This window comes from Falco rusticolus, chromosome 2 (assembly GCF_015220075.1).
Source record: "Falco rusticolus isolate bFalRus1 chromosome 2, bFalRus1.pri, whole genome shotgun sequence".
NCBI classification, from domain to species: domain Eukaryota; kingdom Metazoa; phylum Chordata; class Aves; order Falconiformes; family Falconidae; genus Falco; species Falco rusticolus.
In genome coordinates this window covers 68,949,634-68,965,562 of record NC_051188.1, presented here as the reverse complement: position 1 = coordinate 68,965,562, position 15,929 = coordinate 68,949,634, and the positions used below count along the sequence as shown (strand labels likewise).

Here is a 15,929-nt window from a genome sequence, read left to right as displayed (position 1 = left end):
GTGCACATGATATAGGAGTAGATGAGGAAAAAAGTGTTTCCATAGGGTCTTAAGTCCAGACAATGTGGGGTTCTTCCCATCCAACTCTGGACATTTGCAGTGCAACTGTTTATGCCTGAGTTATGTATCTGGACTCTCTTTCAAGTCAATACAGAGAATTAGGCATTTCTAGAAAGTGATTCATGTGACCTACTTTACATGAGATGAATCATGCCCAAGAAGTGCCTTTCTTTCTCTGCTGACTATTATGAAGAGAGAGATGTGAAGAGGTCAGGTTTGGACTTCTACGCTGTAGAAAACTTATGGCATTTAGGATGATTCCCACCTCTGATACTTGTGGAGAAGTCTATCTGTTATTGCCTAAAGTAAATTTTTTACACACCATAAAATGTGTGTCAAATTTGATGAACGTCTCTTCAGCTACAAATAGGACTAAACAAACAGACAACTGAAAAGGACAGGCAAACCCCAGAGCACTGCAGATTAAAATTTCATGCAAGTAGTCTAGGGCAGGTTGGAACCCTGCTTTTATTATTCCAAGAGTGAGTATTTTAGGGGTACAACTCAAGGACACTGAGTAATGGGACCTCATCTACTATACTGGGCCAAAGTCAAGAACCCCAAACCCAACCCTACAGATTCATTGTGTGGCTGGGGTCCTCAGCCCTGAGTCCAGGGAGTCTAGAGAACTCGTTTCTTGATCAATCCATGCTACCAACTCTGGGGTGAACAGAGAAGAGCTGTGGACAAGACGGCCTGGTAAGGAGGCATCTTAGATCCTCCTTTGCAATCGCTAGTCCAGATTCCTTTACATACATCCATCAACAAGGGCAGAAGAACTTCACCTCGTCGTGCTGTTGATTGAACTTTCTTCCTCATAAGCTCTCCTTGGCCTGCAATGACAAGCAGCAAGGAGGTAATGTACGTCCTTGACAGTGATAGGCCCTATGCTGGAGCGTCACATGCTTGAAAGGCACTGCAAGATGATATGACCTGTCTTGATTTGTCTTTTGAAATGTGATAAGGCAACATAATGTAAAACTGTTATCCCTTTTTGCACTGGCTGGCACGCATCTGGACAGCACCTGCACAGAAGACGGATCAAATTTGGCAGAGGTGGTTTGGCTATGTAGTGTGATGCCTGCACATGCTATAGGAAGCCGGACTGCATAAACACACTATGGTGGTATGGGTGCCGGGGTGCAGTGTGGTTCTGGGTGCCTTGGACAGTCAGTCTAGGACCTTGACCTTAATGTTGTTGCAAGAGTTCTGTGAAAAGGCGGTATAGCTCCAGATTTCATCAAGCAAGTCATCTTTGGGCAAGATGCTTAGCCCCAGGATTTTTAAAGGGAAGCCACAAATTTGAGAGCTGCATGCATTTTGGGATGTTAGGTTTCTAGGAAAAGAGAGGATTGAGAAAGAGTATGTAAAGTCAACTGCCGAGAGAAATTATGTGCAAATTGTGACTGCAAATAGTTACCTCAAGTTAGGTATCCCCAGATCCCAAATTAGTTCCTGGTATAAATGAACTTGTGACCTCCAATTTCTCAGCATTTTGATAAAGACAATAATATTTTTCTCTGCGAAGTGCTCAGGGTTGTCAGATAACTATATAAGACTTAAGTGATATTAAGTGTAGATATTAGCTGTTGTCTGTAGAACATAGTATGCAAACATGTTGGAAACTGCTGTGTGACGCAAGAAGGTTGATATTTAAATAGAATTTTATACCTTGCCAGTGTAAAATCCCATTATTCGAAAGTCGTGAAGTGTTTCTGCCCTATGTTATTCTGGTGGTGAAAGTGCCTAACTTACAAAACACTTGGGATGACTGATGTTCAAGTAATTGGCCCTTACTTAAGACCCAGTGATTTCACCCACTTAGTATTGCGTTTTCACTGGTATGAAAATATATGTACATGTTATTTCCCAGCAGAGCTGAGTGAACAGCAAGGCAGGGCCTTTTGTTCTCTGCTGCATAGGTGTCCATCTTGGTGTAGGAGCATGATCTCCACCACTTCTTGCACTGGTGCAATTTCATGGAGGTCATGAACACTCCAGCTGCAGAGGTTTTTACCCCCAGCCTTGTCAAGATTCAAGGGCAAGGCAAAACTAGTTTGGTGAGCTCACATTCATCCTCAGTGAGCAGAATTTCAGATCTCAACACTAATGTAGAGATAGCCTTTCTCTCCTGGAGTAAATCGAGGACTTGATCAGCAAGGGAACTGCAGGCAGGGTTTGAGTACATCTGGCAGCTCCTGGGGAACTCTGCAAAGTGCTCTTGCCAAGTACTTAGGATCTGATCTGGGGGAACGCCCTTATTCAGAAGTGCACATTTGCATGCCATTAACGTCCCAGAACCTTTAAGTGCTTAAGCTGACTTCTGAACTGGGACTTCTTCCTATGGTGTACACCTTCACCTCATCATTTGCCCCTGTGTATTTACACCAAGCTCAAATAACGGCTCCAGTCTGGGCTTGTGAGAGGAGGGAACAACAATGATCAAAGCAGCAGAAAAAAAATTTCAAGTGCTGTTGGGAAATCATGTGCTGTTTTTCTATTCTTTGTATGAAATTTCCTGCTTTTTCCATTTCAGAGCTAATTGAGCTAAGGGCAAATTGCCTTCTTACCATTGCTTAACAACATACTTGTTTCTGATGATGACGGCTTATAGTAAAGTACAGCAGTCTTAGAATGGGAGAAGTTGGTCAACAGAGCTTCTGTGCAGTTTCACAAGAAGAGCTACACCAATTCGCAGCAGTTAAACATCTATCCCCTTGACTTCACTTTGCTAGTCAAATGGGTAAACAGCTTCCAAAGTGTGCAGGACCGCACAGCGCTGAAACAGACATTGCATGAAAAAGCATTGACCTGCTGCATGGGATTCATCGCCCCAGCCTGAGATGGTTTCAGCACAGGCTTCAGCATCCAAACTCACCGTGCTTCTCCATAGTCAGTGCTAAGATACTGTTCCTCTGAGCCACTTTGTCTGTTTCAAGGTGAGATGAACTGTACCCTGGAGGTGCTTACTTCCTTCAGTTGACTGTTAAAGGAAGCTTAGTGATCAGCGTAGATACAGGCATGCAAAATGGACAGATGAATCCCATATGTTTTATCTGGAGATGATAGCTCACTGTATTTTTACATATTTTAAAGATGGCTCTTTATTCAGTATTTCTGTTATGACCAGAAGACCCCTAGCAGCCTCCACATTTCAGAAGATAAAGTAATTGTATTGATTGGGAAGTTCTTCACTAACAATTACGGAGGAGCTTTACCAAACTGCTGTGTCACAGCCCTGATATTTGGCTGGCCTAAAACCAGACCACAGAGGGTAAATGTGTTGGTACAGAAGAGCCACCTGGCAAATCAACAAGATCTGGAAGAAAAGAAGAGCACAGAAAATGCCCTTTCAAGCCAAACTGTAGCTAAAATACTTTGCCTCGCACCAAAACCCAGCAATGCCTCATAACATTCAGCCTTCTGCTATATGTTGATGATGACATTTTGTTTAAAAAACACAATACCTGGAGGATTACATTGTGTCAATCACTGGCCCAAGGGTGACTAATACTTTTAATTTCAACCATCCTATTAAGACCAGTGGGTGTCTTTTGTTAAATTATATGCTGCATGGTGATGCCTAAAGGCTTTGTCTCTTCCCACAGACTTTTCCATGGAATCTCTGTTGACATGTCAGCAGCAGCTCCATAAGATTTGCTTTGCTGTCGGAGCTAACTTAAGAAATTGCCAATGTCATTTCACCATTTCAGTCTCTCATGTGTTCCTCTTTGCTGTCAGCCTTCTCGATGATGCCACTGCCAGAAATCAGAACCGATTCACTTCTTCTGGGGGAGTGTTATTTTTAAGCCAGTGCACGGCTCAGCCCTGCAAAGCATGTTCTGGCAATAGGAGCTGCCCACGGAGAGGGCAGTGCTCTGCGGTGTGAAGCCAGGTACAAGGCGCCGGGGAAGGGAGGAGAGGGTACATGTTAAGTTAGCTTCACTGACAAAGCCAGTGTTTCCTGAAGTGATGGCCTCTGTGGACCTCATGCTGTATAAAATGAAAGGGAAACTTAAACCAATTAAGCCAGGGTATTAATTGTGGAAATCCTTACGTGGTTCTACATTTCCTTCAACAGCACTGGGTTTTTAATTTTTCATTTGAAAGGACATTAATTCTCACCTATGCTTTTCTTCCCCCTTTCTTTCGAATTTTGGTGACAATTCACTCTTCATTTTTGCAGTTATTTTCAAAACATAAATCCCTGCTCATTAAGATATAACACAAAATGAAAATCCCTTCAACATTCAAATAAAAGTCACTTGGAAACTGAAGAAAGCTTTCAAAGGGCAGACTTCTGTAGCCTTAATGTTTGTTTTAAGTATATGCTTTACACTTTAATTTTGATTTCTATAATTTACCTCACTTAAGCCACAGTCCTCAAAGATTTATGAATTCACAGGGAGTTTGCACAATGCATTAAGTTCAACACGGGGATAAATTTTAAGGATTTTAAGGATTAAAGGCAGCCATACTCAGACCAGAGGCACTGTGGGAATTTATGCTCTCACAGCCTTCTTGCAGAAGCCCACTGTTGGTAGAAGTGCATTGACTTCTTTCTGGTAACATGATGACTTGTGTACCAACTCCGGCCATGGTTACAGGCTGGTTATTACCAGATCTGTGGGCTTTTTGGGATCAGCTTGCTCTGGATCAGATGTAAGCACACAACAATCTTCTTTCTGTTTAGTTAGCCCGAGTATACAGACATGTTTCTGTGCTAGCTTTATGCTTTTTTACCAGGTTTAAGCTGGCTATGGCACCTGCTCCCATCAGAAGATGATCTGGGGCAAGACGACTCTTTCAGAATTTTTGGAACACATTTGAACGGACAGAGTAAGTTCATACAGGTTCAATGCTTTGCATCATGTCGTTGTGGCATTTCTGACTCGGTACACGGCACATCAAGACTATGTTCAGGGCTATGCCAAAACAAGGCCTAAGTTCTTGAGAAGTATTCCACACCTGTCTCCTCAAGAGCCCGGTAGGCATGCAGACTCAACCTGAACTGTGTTTATACAGGCTGGAGGCCTATGAAAGAGCAACCCAACCACCTCCATGCTCATTGCTTTGCTCGTTTCTGCTCTTTCACCACACTGTGAACACAACTGAGCTGGATGAAGCAAAACAAAATGGCAAAACGGGTTATTTCCAATGCTTGTCTGTTTGATCACATGGCTCTGCAAGTAAAGGCACCAGCACAACTACAAGGATGGTGCAGTGATGGGAACCAAAGATCAGGAAGGTAAGTGTAGGTTGCATGCCCATGCGCCTGGTGGAGAAGGCTTGGGAGATCTTTACACAATTTCTGCCCACAGAGAAATGTCTGCAGAGCCACAGCCACCATCACATTGGTAGAGCAGCTTTTCTTATTCCAGGGCACAAATGTGGTTTGAGCAGGTTGCCTCTCTGCCTTGCTCATCACCCCGAAGCATGGATCTCAGAAACTCTGGGTGAGCATCCCCAGGTACCCCTGTATAAGATAAGGCACATCAGGACCAACATGAGGAGGGCCAGTACTCCCTGAGGAGTTCTGACTCAGATGCGGAGGAAAAATGTTTGCTCAGAGCCGCTACAGATATGGCTCAGGGCCCTGTCTAAGAGGTGAAGTAAGTGTCACAGTTGGGTCATGGGAAGATAACTACAAGCCAGCTTAGCTACAAGCAGAGATAGCCCGTGACAGCCAGCCACATGGTTTGTGTGATAGATAGCAGGATCAGAAACAGCTAGCTTGTTAAAACTTAGAGCATGGACAGTGTCCAAAAATATACCCGAGATCTTCTCAATTAGCCCAAGCATGCAACAGTATTTTTATGCCAGGCTTATGCATCTTCGCCAGCTTTAAGCCTGGCTGCAGGACAGACGAATCCCAGTCTGATGCGAAGTGTGAGATCCTGGGCTGTGCTGCACTGCGAATTCATTCTGGGTATATCACTGAGGGATGTGGAGTCAGCGAAAGATTGTGGCAGCATGAAGTCACCCCTCCTTGTCCCATTCTGTTCCAGGGGTGGGAGCAGCCTCCTTGCAGAGGCTGTGGCTACATGGATATAAATCCTGTGTGGGCATGTTCAGAAATAGATTCAAAATGCCCCAGCTAGGTACTGCAAATTGCTGAACTTCAGTGGTTCGGATTTGTTCACAAGTTTCTCTGGGAGCATATTGTCCTGGAAAACTTCATACCATTTCAGCTATCAGCTTCTCATGCCCTACGGGCTTAGATGGAGCAGGTACCATCTTTCTTCATCACATCCAGCATAAAAGCATGAAGATGATATAAACACTATATTATGTTATTTTCATAAGAACATTGTCATATGTTCATTTGTGATCTGGATCAAGTTAGAATTGCTGAGTGCTCCAGTATTGCCAGGTATGATATTAATAATTACAGGGCTAAGGTTAACCTCTCCCTAGCCTATACTGCAATGCCATTTGAGGTAACTCCTTCACCCCCAAACGACTTTCAGTTTTGTGGTACCTAGATCTCTGTGCAATAACAACTTGAAGAATTCCTGTTCTCACATTACTGCCCCCCACTCCTTGAAAGCAGGGCGTTAATAAGAGGTAAAGCAAAACCTGCAAAAAATAAAGATAAAAGGTGTTTTCTTTTTTGCTAAGATCAGCCCAGCTACCGGATCACAATACAGGGGACCTGTACAGGCACATCTGAAAGAACAGCACAGATGTGGAGCCTGGCAGGGGATGGGGAAAGATGGGCACCTCTAAAGTGCTGACAGTGCTGATAGCACTGTGCCTTCCTGCCTGGTATAGAGCCAGTCACGGAAAGTGCTCTGTCTTTCTTTGCCATGCTTCCTGCGCTAGTGGGATTGCTATATTTAGGCAGCCCCTGTGTTTCAGGAGTCCTTTCTATTCAGTCCCTGAAATGCTAGCAGAGGAAGGCTGGGGGTGGACAGTGATGGCCTAGAAGTGTACGGCTGGTAGAAAACTGCTCCTTTTGGGCTCTGCGCAACTCGGTGTCACCTGCAGAGACATCTAGGCATGCTTCCCTGTGCTCAGGTCCGGCTCCATACCTGAGCCTCGTCTGCATGTCAGGATGAGGGTAATTCATTGGTCCAGGAGGCAGCGCAGTATCCTGGGGAGGGGAGAAGCAGCAGGATGTCACCAGCAGCAGTGTGTGCACAACTGGGCAACCAGAGCTGCAGGAACACAACCACCTATATGACATTCAAATGCAGTCTATAAGAACCTGGGTGTGCCGGCAGTGTTCACGCAGAGCAGCCCTCACATGGAGCTGTGAGATAGCGGCGGTGGAAGCAGCAGGGGAGGAGAGGAGTGTAAGCTGGAGGAAGGCTGATTGTGTGGCATCCTTCTGCATACGATCTGCTACCAGCATGTGTTGTAATCACCAGCACAAGGAGAACTTACCATCATGAGGAGAACGGGCAGCCTTTAAAGGCTCCCAACCTCCCTCTGGCCTTGGGAGCCTGCCTGCAGCAGGAGAGCTGGTCTGTGCAAAGCCTCAGTCGGCCTTGCTCCTGACTCTGTCCTACAATATTCCTCACCCTAGCCTGATCCTCCCTCATGGACCTTCCTGGCCAAGGCTAGAACCATTTCCCTAGACAGTACAACGGGGCACATCTAACACTTTACACTGTCAAGGAGGTCAAAATCACTCCCATGTTCCACATAGGGAATGGGAGCGAAGGCAGGAAACAAGATGCCCCAAGGCTACAGGATGAATCAGCAGCGGAAACAAAATGAAAATTCAGAACTTCCTGTCTCTTTACTCATCTCTTGAATACTGTTGATGATTAAGCTCTTAAAAAGTCTGTGCAGTTGATGACCTCTACATCCCTGGTCAGTGATTAGGGCCCCAGTGTATTAAATGCAGAAAAGAATAAAACAAAGGCAATTTCAAAGAACTCGGGGGGGGGGGGGGGGGGGGGGCGGAACTGAGGGCAAGGAATTTCTTTTGTGGCTTGAACATAAATGTTGGGTTCCCATTACTCCCACAGTGCCTCTTCCAGTAAGGAAGGAAGTTTCTCTAGTTCTACCCCTACAGGTCCACTGAGAGTTGAAATTGGCTTAAGCCACAGCTACCACCAAGAGGCAATGCTATGGTTACACTTCCTGCCCTGCATGCAGTTTCTGTACCCCCTCCCTCTTGTCGACACAACTGCTCAAGCAGTCACGCAATGAACCAGCCCAGGGAACTGATCAATAGTAAAAATAAAAATTATTTTCCTTTCCTGGGCTAGCTTTGTTATGAGTCCTGGCTCACTGCACAGCTGTACGAACGCTTATGCTGACACAAGGGATGAGATGCCAGAGGACAGGAACAAATGGCTCAGCCTCCCTCTTTCAAGGATGCTGAAACTGCTCAGGAAACTACAGCTCCTCTGTTCCCTCCGCCGCTGCAAGCACAGGAACGGGTGCAACTGTGTCTGAGGGTAACAGAAAGCAGCACACTGGCCCTGTAGCTTTCTTCTGCTTTGTTCCCAAACAGATGGAGCTGACTCAGAATTTTTGATGCTTCTGCTTAGTTTGTCATTAGAAGACAGAGTCATTTACTGCTCTGTGTGTGGGGTGACTATCCACAGGGCTAAAATTACCTTTCCTTGCATTTCATCTGCATTATGATTTTCGATGGCCGTCTCACTCTGTCTCCTTCAGGGGTGCTGGTTTCACTCTGTGGGGAAGAGTTAAAACAGACCGCCCATCTTTCCAGTGGTTTTAGGTTTGGTCTCTTAACCTTTAGACTTTCTAAACTGGGTAAGTACGCTGTGCTAGTGAAGAGCATGATGAACATGTGAAGAGTGTGGTTTTGGCCACAGCCAGAGAGACTTCTTCCTCAAGAGAGCAACCCTTTCATCCCTCCGTTTGTGTAGGAAGGAAAAGGAAGGTGAGGTGTGTGGTGCTTCACCCTGGGAACTAGCAGGAAGCTCTCCTGTGGCATTTACTGCTTTGCAAAAGCTATTTTTTCCCCTAAAGTTAGGAGATGTGCCAATTTTCACGATTCACGATCTTGTCATTAGCACTTTTGCTTCTTTAGTGGTCTTCTGATATAATACTAAAACAAACCAAAGAAGAAAACTCACTATAATAAAACATAAGCTCAAAGCAGAGAGGAGACACTACGGTGAAGCCACATCAGAGCTATAATGGTGAAAATGTGTATTTGGGCTCAGAGCCTCAGCTCTGAAAAACTCAGACTGTATTTCAGGGGCACAAGAAAGGTGCTATATACTGGGTTTGGAAAACTTGCAGTTCAGATTTTGGGCTTGAAAACTTTTTGCAGCATCCAAAAGTACACAGCAATGGTCTCTGAGGCAGTATTATCACTGTGGAAAGGGACTGTGGAGTTACAATAGACATGTTTCACAGAAATGTCATTTTCATATTCAACAAGAGTGAAAAAAGGGAGTATCAGGAGAGGACTGGAAACCAGGACATCGCCATGACGCTGCATGGGGAACCCATTGTGAATATGATAAGGAAATCCATTCCCCTGTCGTAAAAAAGAAGGCATTAGAAGCAGAATGGTTCAATGAAGGGGAATTATGGAATGGCTTCCATTCATGGTATCACTAAAAACACCAGAACTTGCTAGCTTGCAAAAACTGAGGGGGAACACAATGGAAATCTATAAAAAATGAATGCAATGGAGAAAATTAATAGGAAATTATCATCGTCTATTCCAACGCAAGAACCAGCAGGGGGGTACTTGCAATCTAGCAGATGTTGGTTCAAAGCCAAAGAACAAAAGTGCTTTGCACATAACAAGCAGCTAGTTGATCTTTGGAACTCCCTGCCAGAGGATAGTGTGAGAACCAGAAGCAGGTAGGAATCCACACAGTCAACAGGCAATCTAGTGGAAGGAACAAATCATCAGAGACTGTGAAATACAGTGACACCAAACGCTGCTGAAGAGCTCCCTGAGCTGCAGAGAGCTGGGAAGATGCCCCAGGGAAGTATCACTGGGTGGTTAAGGTATCCCTGTGCTCTTCCCTCAGAATTCACCACCGGCTACATCTGGAGACAGGACGCTGGGCTAGACGAGCAATGGGTCTGACCTACCAAGGCTGCTCTTATGCATAAAAAGGTGGAGTTAAATGGGACATGTAATGCAAACCAGGCTGTTGGTAATAAATCTTTGTGGAAATTTGGCTTTCCAAACTTCCTGCCTCTCTAGACTTGATGCTACTACTGTGTGCAGGCACTCAGGCGGACCCAGCATCGAGCCCATTTGAAATCATTTGCCTTCTCATGACTGTAGGCTCCTGAACAGAGAAAAACAGTTGCCCGGCCCAGGCCCCAGTTTCCTTTCTTTGTAACTACAAGTGAAAAATGAAGTACACCATTAAACTGTTACGGTAATTTATTCTTACTCTTTCCGCTCAACAGGTTTGCTTTGTTTCAAAAGTATGTTTCTGTGATACTTATAGCTATGTATATGTAATTTTGTGGTTAAAGTAGAAGAGACAGGAAAACCTTGGTTCCCACAGGAAACGTAACTCGACCTTTTGCAAGCAGGTAACATTTTTGCCGTATCGGTGTGATAAAGAATTTCAATGAGAGACAAATCCTGCCAAGGTTTACACCTGCGTGCAACTGCCTGATGTGACTAGCTCGGGAGGGGTTAATGGGAGTTTTCCACGATTCAGGTTCTGCTGAAGGATGCTTTGGAGCAGGAACGAGCCTGAGACAGTTCTGGCTGTTAGTAGATGCCGTATTAACATGTCCTGAGCGTTGGGTCTGGTTCTGGAGGCCAGCATCTGCCTCCGTTTCTGCAGAGGTCTCTGATGGGGCAGGCACGTTTTTCCTGTGGGCCTGGGGTCTCTGGTGGGGGGCGGGGGAACGAGAGATTTTGCTGGTCATCTCACCGGGGACAGGAAGCGAAAATACTAGCAGCACCACCCACCCCACGAGCAATACCGGTCGCGACAGTCGTGCTCTCCGCGCAAAGCCGCGGTGGGGGCAGCAAGGAGCCTGGCAGCGCCCCGCGCACGGCCCCCCCCGCCCCCGCCGCGGGGCTGAGGCAGGGGCTGCCCACGGCCCCGTCCGGGCGGCGCGGCAAAGCCCGCCCCGTCCAGCGGCGCAGCCCCACGGCCCCGCCGCGGACACGCGTGGGCCTACCCGCCGGCCGGCCCCGGGCCTTGTGCACGGCGGGGCCGCAGCCGCCCCGTCGAGGCCATTGTTGGGCGGCGGGCGGCGGCGGGGCGGGCAGGGCCGCTCCCCTCCCCGTCCTCCCTCTCCCTTTCTCTCCCCGCGAGTTTACCCAGCAGTGCTTTGGTGCGGGCGCGTTTCCGCCGGTTTTTCCTGTTGGAGAAGGGAAGGGGGAGCTGTTTTCTCTCTCTCCCTCCCCGCTCTCAGTATATTTTGTATCCCTTTTCTCCTCCTCCTCCTCCTCCTCCTCCTCCCCCTCCCCGGCTATCTTTGTCTGGCTCGCAGCACCCAGCTCCAGCCCCGCGCCCGTGCCCCGCCGCCGCCGGGACGCGCAGCCCCTGCCCGCCGGTGCCCGGCGCCGTTTCATGCGAGGGCAGCGCCGCGGGAAGGGCTTGGAGGCGGCGGGGGCTCCGCCGCGGCGCTGGGCGTGAGCCCCTCCATGCGAGAGCGGGGCCGCGGCTGCCGCTGCCGGCTCCCGGCGTGAGCGCCGCCCCGCCGGGCCGGGCCGTGCCGTGCCATGCCCGGGCGCGGGGCGCACCGTGAGGCTGCCAGAGGCTGCCGGCCCCGGCGCCGCTCCTGCCGCCGCCGCCGCGACATGGTGTGAGCCCGCTGCCGCCGGGGACGCGCGGGCACCCACCGACCCACCCACCGACCGGCCGGCCGGGGCACAGCCGCCCGCCTCGGGGGGACCCAGCCCCGCACCGCACCGCGCCGCGGGGAGACATACGGACCGCAGCACCCCCTTCTCCCTCCCTCCTTCCCTTCCTTCACCTCCTTCTCCCCCCTCCTCCTCCCACCATCCATCTATCTATCCATCATCCCCCCCGCCAACCCCTCCCAATGCTGAAGAGTTTCAACCCGGCGGGGCTGGAGTGAAGAAGGGAAGGGCTGACGGGAGGAGAGGAGCTCCGCGCAATTCACAGCTGCTCCGGGGAGGGGGGGCGGCCTCGCTGTTATTTAACAGAGAAGAAAAAATAAAAAGGAAAGAAGAATAAAGAAAAAAAAGGAGGAGACGGGAAAATGGCGAACGATTCTCCTGCAAAAAGTCTGGTGGATATCGACCTTTCCTCCCTGCGGGTGAGTGCCGGGGCGGCGGGGCGGGGGCCCCCCCGGGGCCGGCGCGCCCCTTGCCGGGGCTGCCGGGCCGGCGGGGGTGGGAGCGGCCGGGCCGGGGCCGGGGCCGCGGCCGGGGCCGGGGCGTGGGGGGCCGGCGGCCGCGTGGGGGGAGCCCCGCGGGGGCGGGCGGGGGGAGCGCGGCCCTGGGCTGCTTTTCCTTTGTTTGCATGTATTGGCATGTGCGTGGAAAACCAGGGCGCAACAGCTGCACGCCGCCAGCAGCCCGGCTCGCTTGCTGGGCTCTGCCAGCAGCCATCGCCTGACAAAAACGTAACCCCGCTTCTCTTCTCCTTCCCCACCCCCCCCGCCCCCTCTGCCCCTTCCCCCCTCACCCCCCACCGCCCCTTCCCCCCTCACCCCCCACCTAGGACCCCGCTGGGATTTTTGAGCTGGTGGAAGTGGTTGGCAATGGCACGTACGGGCAAGTCTACAAGGTTTGTGGCAGAATTTCTTATCCTTTTGTTATTGCCATTTTCCTGGAGTGTAGCCGGTGCCTCTGCCGGGCTGAGCACACGGCTGAAGGCGAGCCGCCCGCGGTGGCCAGCGGAACGGTTAGGGGTGATAAAAATGTTGTCCTTGTCATTGTTGCTGCCCGTGACAAGTTTGTCAGCCTCCTGGCCTCTGCTTTTCCAGGGGGGCATAGATGGCTCTGCCAAGTACCCATCCTGGAATGATGAAATAGTCCTTTATTGTCCTTATTCCCCCCAACTCGCCCCCCTGCCCCCCTCCTCGAAATGACCAAACCGAGTGGGCGCTGTCAGGTTGTGCTCGGACTATACAAATAGCTCCATGGGCTTATTCAGAATTGCTGCTGGAAGTCCTCATGGAAGTTGCTGCTGCTGCGGTGACTTTAGACAAAGGCATTGGCCTTCATTAAAATTGACACCCGGTTTCCTTGTTGGAAAACCTTCAAAGTGCTGAAGCTGTCGAGTAAGGGGGTGAGTGGTGCTGCATCTGCTCCCGCTGCGCCGTGCTGTGCTGTGCAGTGGCAGGGGCGGGGGGCGGGGGCAGGGAGACAACAATAAGCTATCGAAGTGGGGAAACTGATTTTGTGAAAATCAAAAATCAGAATTCCCACAATAACCTGTTTGACAAGTATATGACTTTGAAAAACAGAAAGCGGAGAGTGCCCATGTGGGTGTGAAACTAGCTTACTTCTCCCCCCCCCCCCCCCCCCCCCCCGGTGGAACAAACAAATCTTGAGATTGCATGACACTGCAGTGAGTGCTAGCTACCAGGATGACTAATTATTCACACAGTTAATACTTGGCTAAAGACTGAAGGCTGTAGCCCTAAACTTTGTAGAAATGGAAGGCACATTTGCAGAGGGAAGGATAGGTAACTGAAAGTAACAAAGTGTGTGTGGTTGCTTGTTTTTTTGTTTGTTTTTGTTTCTTTTCTCTTTTTTCTTATAAACAAGGCAATATAATTGGTGAGTTTCCTTGATGGCAAGATAACTGCTGCTTGCAGCTCCAGTAACTAAATAAAGCACTTTGGTGTCTCTTCTGCAGATGAAATACATGTCAGTTTGTTTTGAGGGTGTGAACCTCAGCCTTGGTGATGGAGAAGTAGTGTCTGTGCAGTGTGCGAGTTGCATTTTAAGACTAGAAGTGGAATAACGAGGGTGCTGCTGGTGGCAGAAAGCTGGGGAATAAAAAAAGGGTGGCTCAAAAGGTTAGAGGAAAGGGGGCAGATGAATGAGAAGTTGTACTTTGACACCACCTTGACCATTTAATTTTTTTCTGGCTCTTTTTCTGACAGTAAATGACACCATTTAATTTTTTTCTGTAATCCTGCTTCCAGAGCTTGCATCACCTGAGTCCTTCTTAAAAAAAAAAAAAAAAAAGTAGGGCACGAATGTGTGACTTGAAACTCTCCTGTTAATTATTGCAGTTTAGTGCTTTGTTTCTTGGCTTACTTGTTAATGCTTTGACTTGATGAGCAAAGTCCTCGGTGGTTTAACAATAGAAATTTAAAATTTTATTTTCCTTAAGTATCCTCGAACTCTCCTGGAATAGTTAGCATTAGAAGTGAAACTCGGCACATGCGTGTATTGACTTGGAAGAGTGAATGAACACCTGAGGTCTAAGGGCATTGGTGTCATTCAGATAACAGGGGGAGCAGCAGGAGGTTTCTGTCAGGGCACTAGTCTTGCTGCCTGTCTAATGACATTTCCCCTGCACTTCCTCACTGGTGAGACGACAGGGCAATGTTTGCTCTTGCCTGGTAACTGCCGGCGTGGTAGTTTGGGTGCCAGGAATAAACGAAATAGGTAAACGCTGCTGTAGAGCCTGTCAGACAGTGGTGGATTGACAGGTGTGTAAGGCTGCGTTGGCACTGCTGCTTCCTAGGCGTTTGTCCACATTTGTGTACAGTCTTAAAATGTGGGTGCCTAACAGGGTTGTACATAAACAAACAAACATCCTTGCTGTGATTAAACCTTCTCTTTCTTAAAATAATGCAGTTACGTAAAAAAAAAGTATCAGTGCGATAGCAGTGCAATAGTATTTAACTTTTCTCAGCTGCTTCTTTGTTAGGAAAAATGCTCCAGGGATGCCCCAGGATGAAACTGTGTATGTTTTGAGGGCTTTCGGAGGAACTGCATAACCGAGGGAAAAACGTGGTTACGCTGTGTTTGCTTGTTGCCTTCCGCTTTCCCCTTACCCAGCAACCTCTCCTTGCACTACCTCTTCCCAGACGGTTTTATTTCCCTTTTAACCGGCTCGCCATCCCCAGGGACTGGCGGGGGGTAGGCTGTCTTTGAGGAGCTGTACCCCGATATCTCTGGGGCAGCCCCGGTTTGATGTACTTCCACGTTCGTGTATGGCATCGGCGATGATGTCACCCGGGAGCGGGATTGGCTGGCTACCTGCCACTGCGGGAGGACGGAGGGAGCGGGAGAGGGCATGACGTTATCTCTTTGTCTAGCTCATACACCCCGGCGATGATGCTGATGGGTCCTTTGCCTTGCTGGGGAGTCTGCTTTCCAGCGGTGGTGGTGGTGGGAAGGAGACGGCGCCGACCTGTTGAAAAGCAGAAAATAAGTCCTGTTTTTCTCCTCTTTGCCTTTGCTGAGCTTGCTGGAAAGAGCTCAGATCTAGCCAGCTAATGGTATTTTTGTAGATAATTCTACTGTAGCTGTTTATTTAGCTCTGTATAGGTGCATAGATGTGTATATGCGCATGAAATACGAGGGCAGCCCTTTGTTTGGCACCTGAGTGCAAGTGGAGTTACTCCCTGTCACAGCAGTGTGGATCTTCCTGGGGTTTTGTGGCACAGAATGGGGTGGCTTCTGTAGAGTGTGCTGTGGGCCCCGGGACCTCGGCGGTGAGGTATCCAAAATAGTAAGTTTTCCACTGCTTTCCTTAAAGTCTGTAGAGTTTACATTATTTTCATCTTCACAGCCTTGCTTACCCCTCTGCTGTGTGAAGGAGCCTTGCGTTTCAAGAGGAGCTTGTTACAGGGCAGCGAATAGGGGGGTGGGGAATGAGCCCCAGGTTTCCCAGCCCTGGGTGCCTGAAAGAAACGGGGTGTTTTGGGGAAACCTTTGCCCATGGGGCTCATCGGTCCTGGGGCAGAGCAGAGCTCCTCTGCTGCTCACCTGCCATCCTGGGAGTGAAAGG

General features: G+C 48.9%; 1 protein-coding gene across 12 annotated transcripts in view; it reads left to right on the top strand.

The window, feature by feature from the left end:
* Positions 1–11,501: 11,501 nt before the first annotated feature.
* The window catches only part of MAP4K4 (mitogen-activated protein kinase kinase kinase kinase 4), a 170,806-nt gene continuing 166,378 nt past the window's right edge, over positions 11,502–15,929 (top strand). For all 12 annotated transcript variants that reach the window (XM_037375977.1, XM_037375969.1, XM_037375976.1 and 9 more), the window contains exons 1-2: positions 11,502–12,267; positions 12,675–12,740. In XM_037375977.1, coding sequence (XP_037231874.1) covers positions 12,211–12,267; positions 12,675–12,740 — 123 coding nt within the window. In that variant the 5' untranslated portion in view covers positions 11,502–12,210. The remainder of the gene's footprint in view (positions 12,268–12,674; positions 12,741–15,929) is intronic.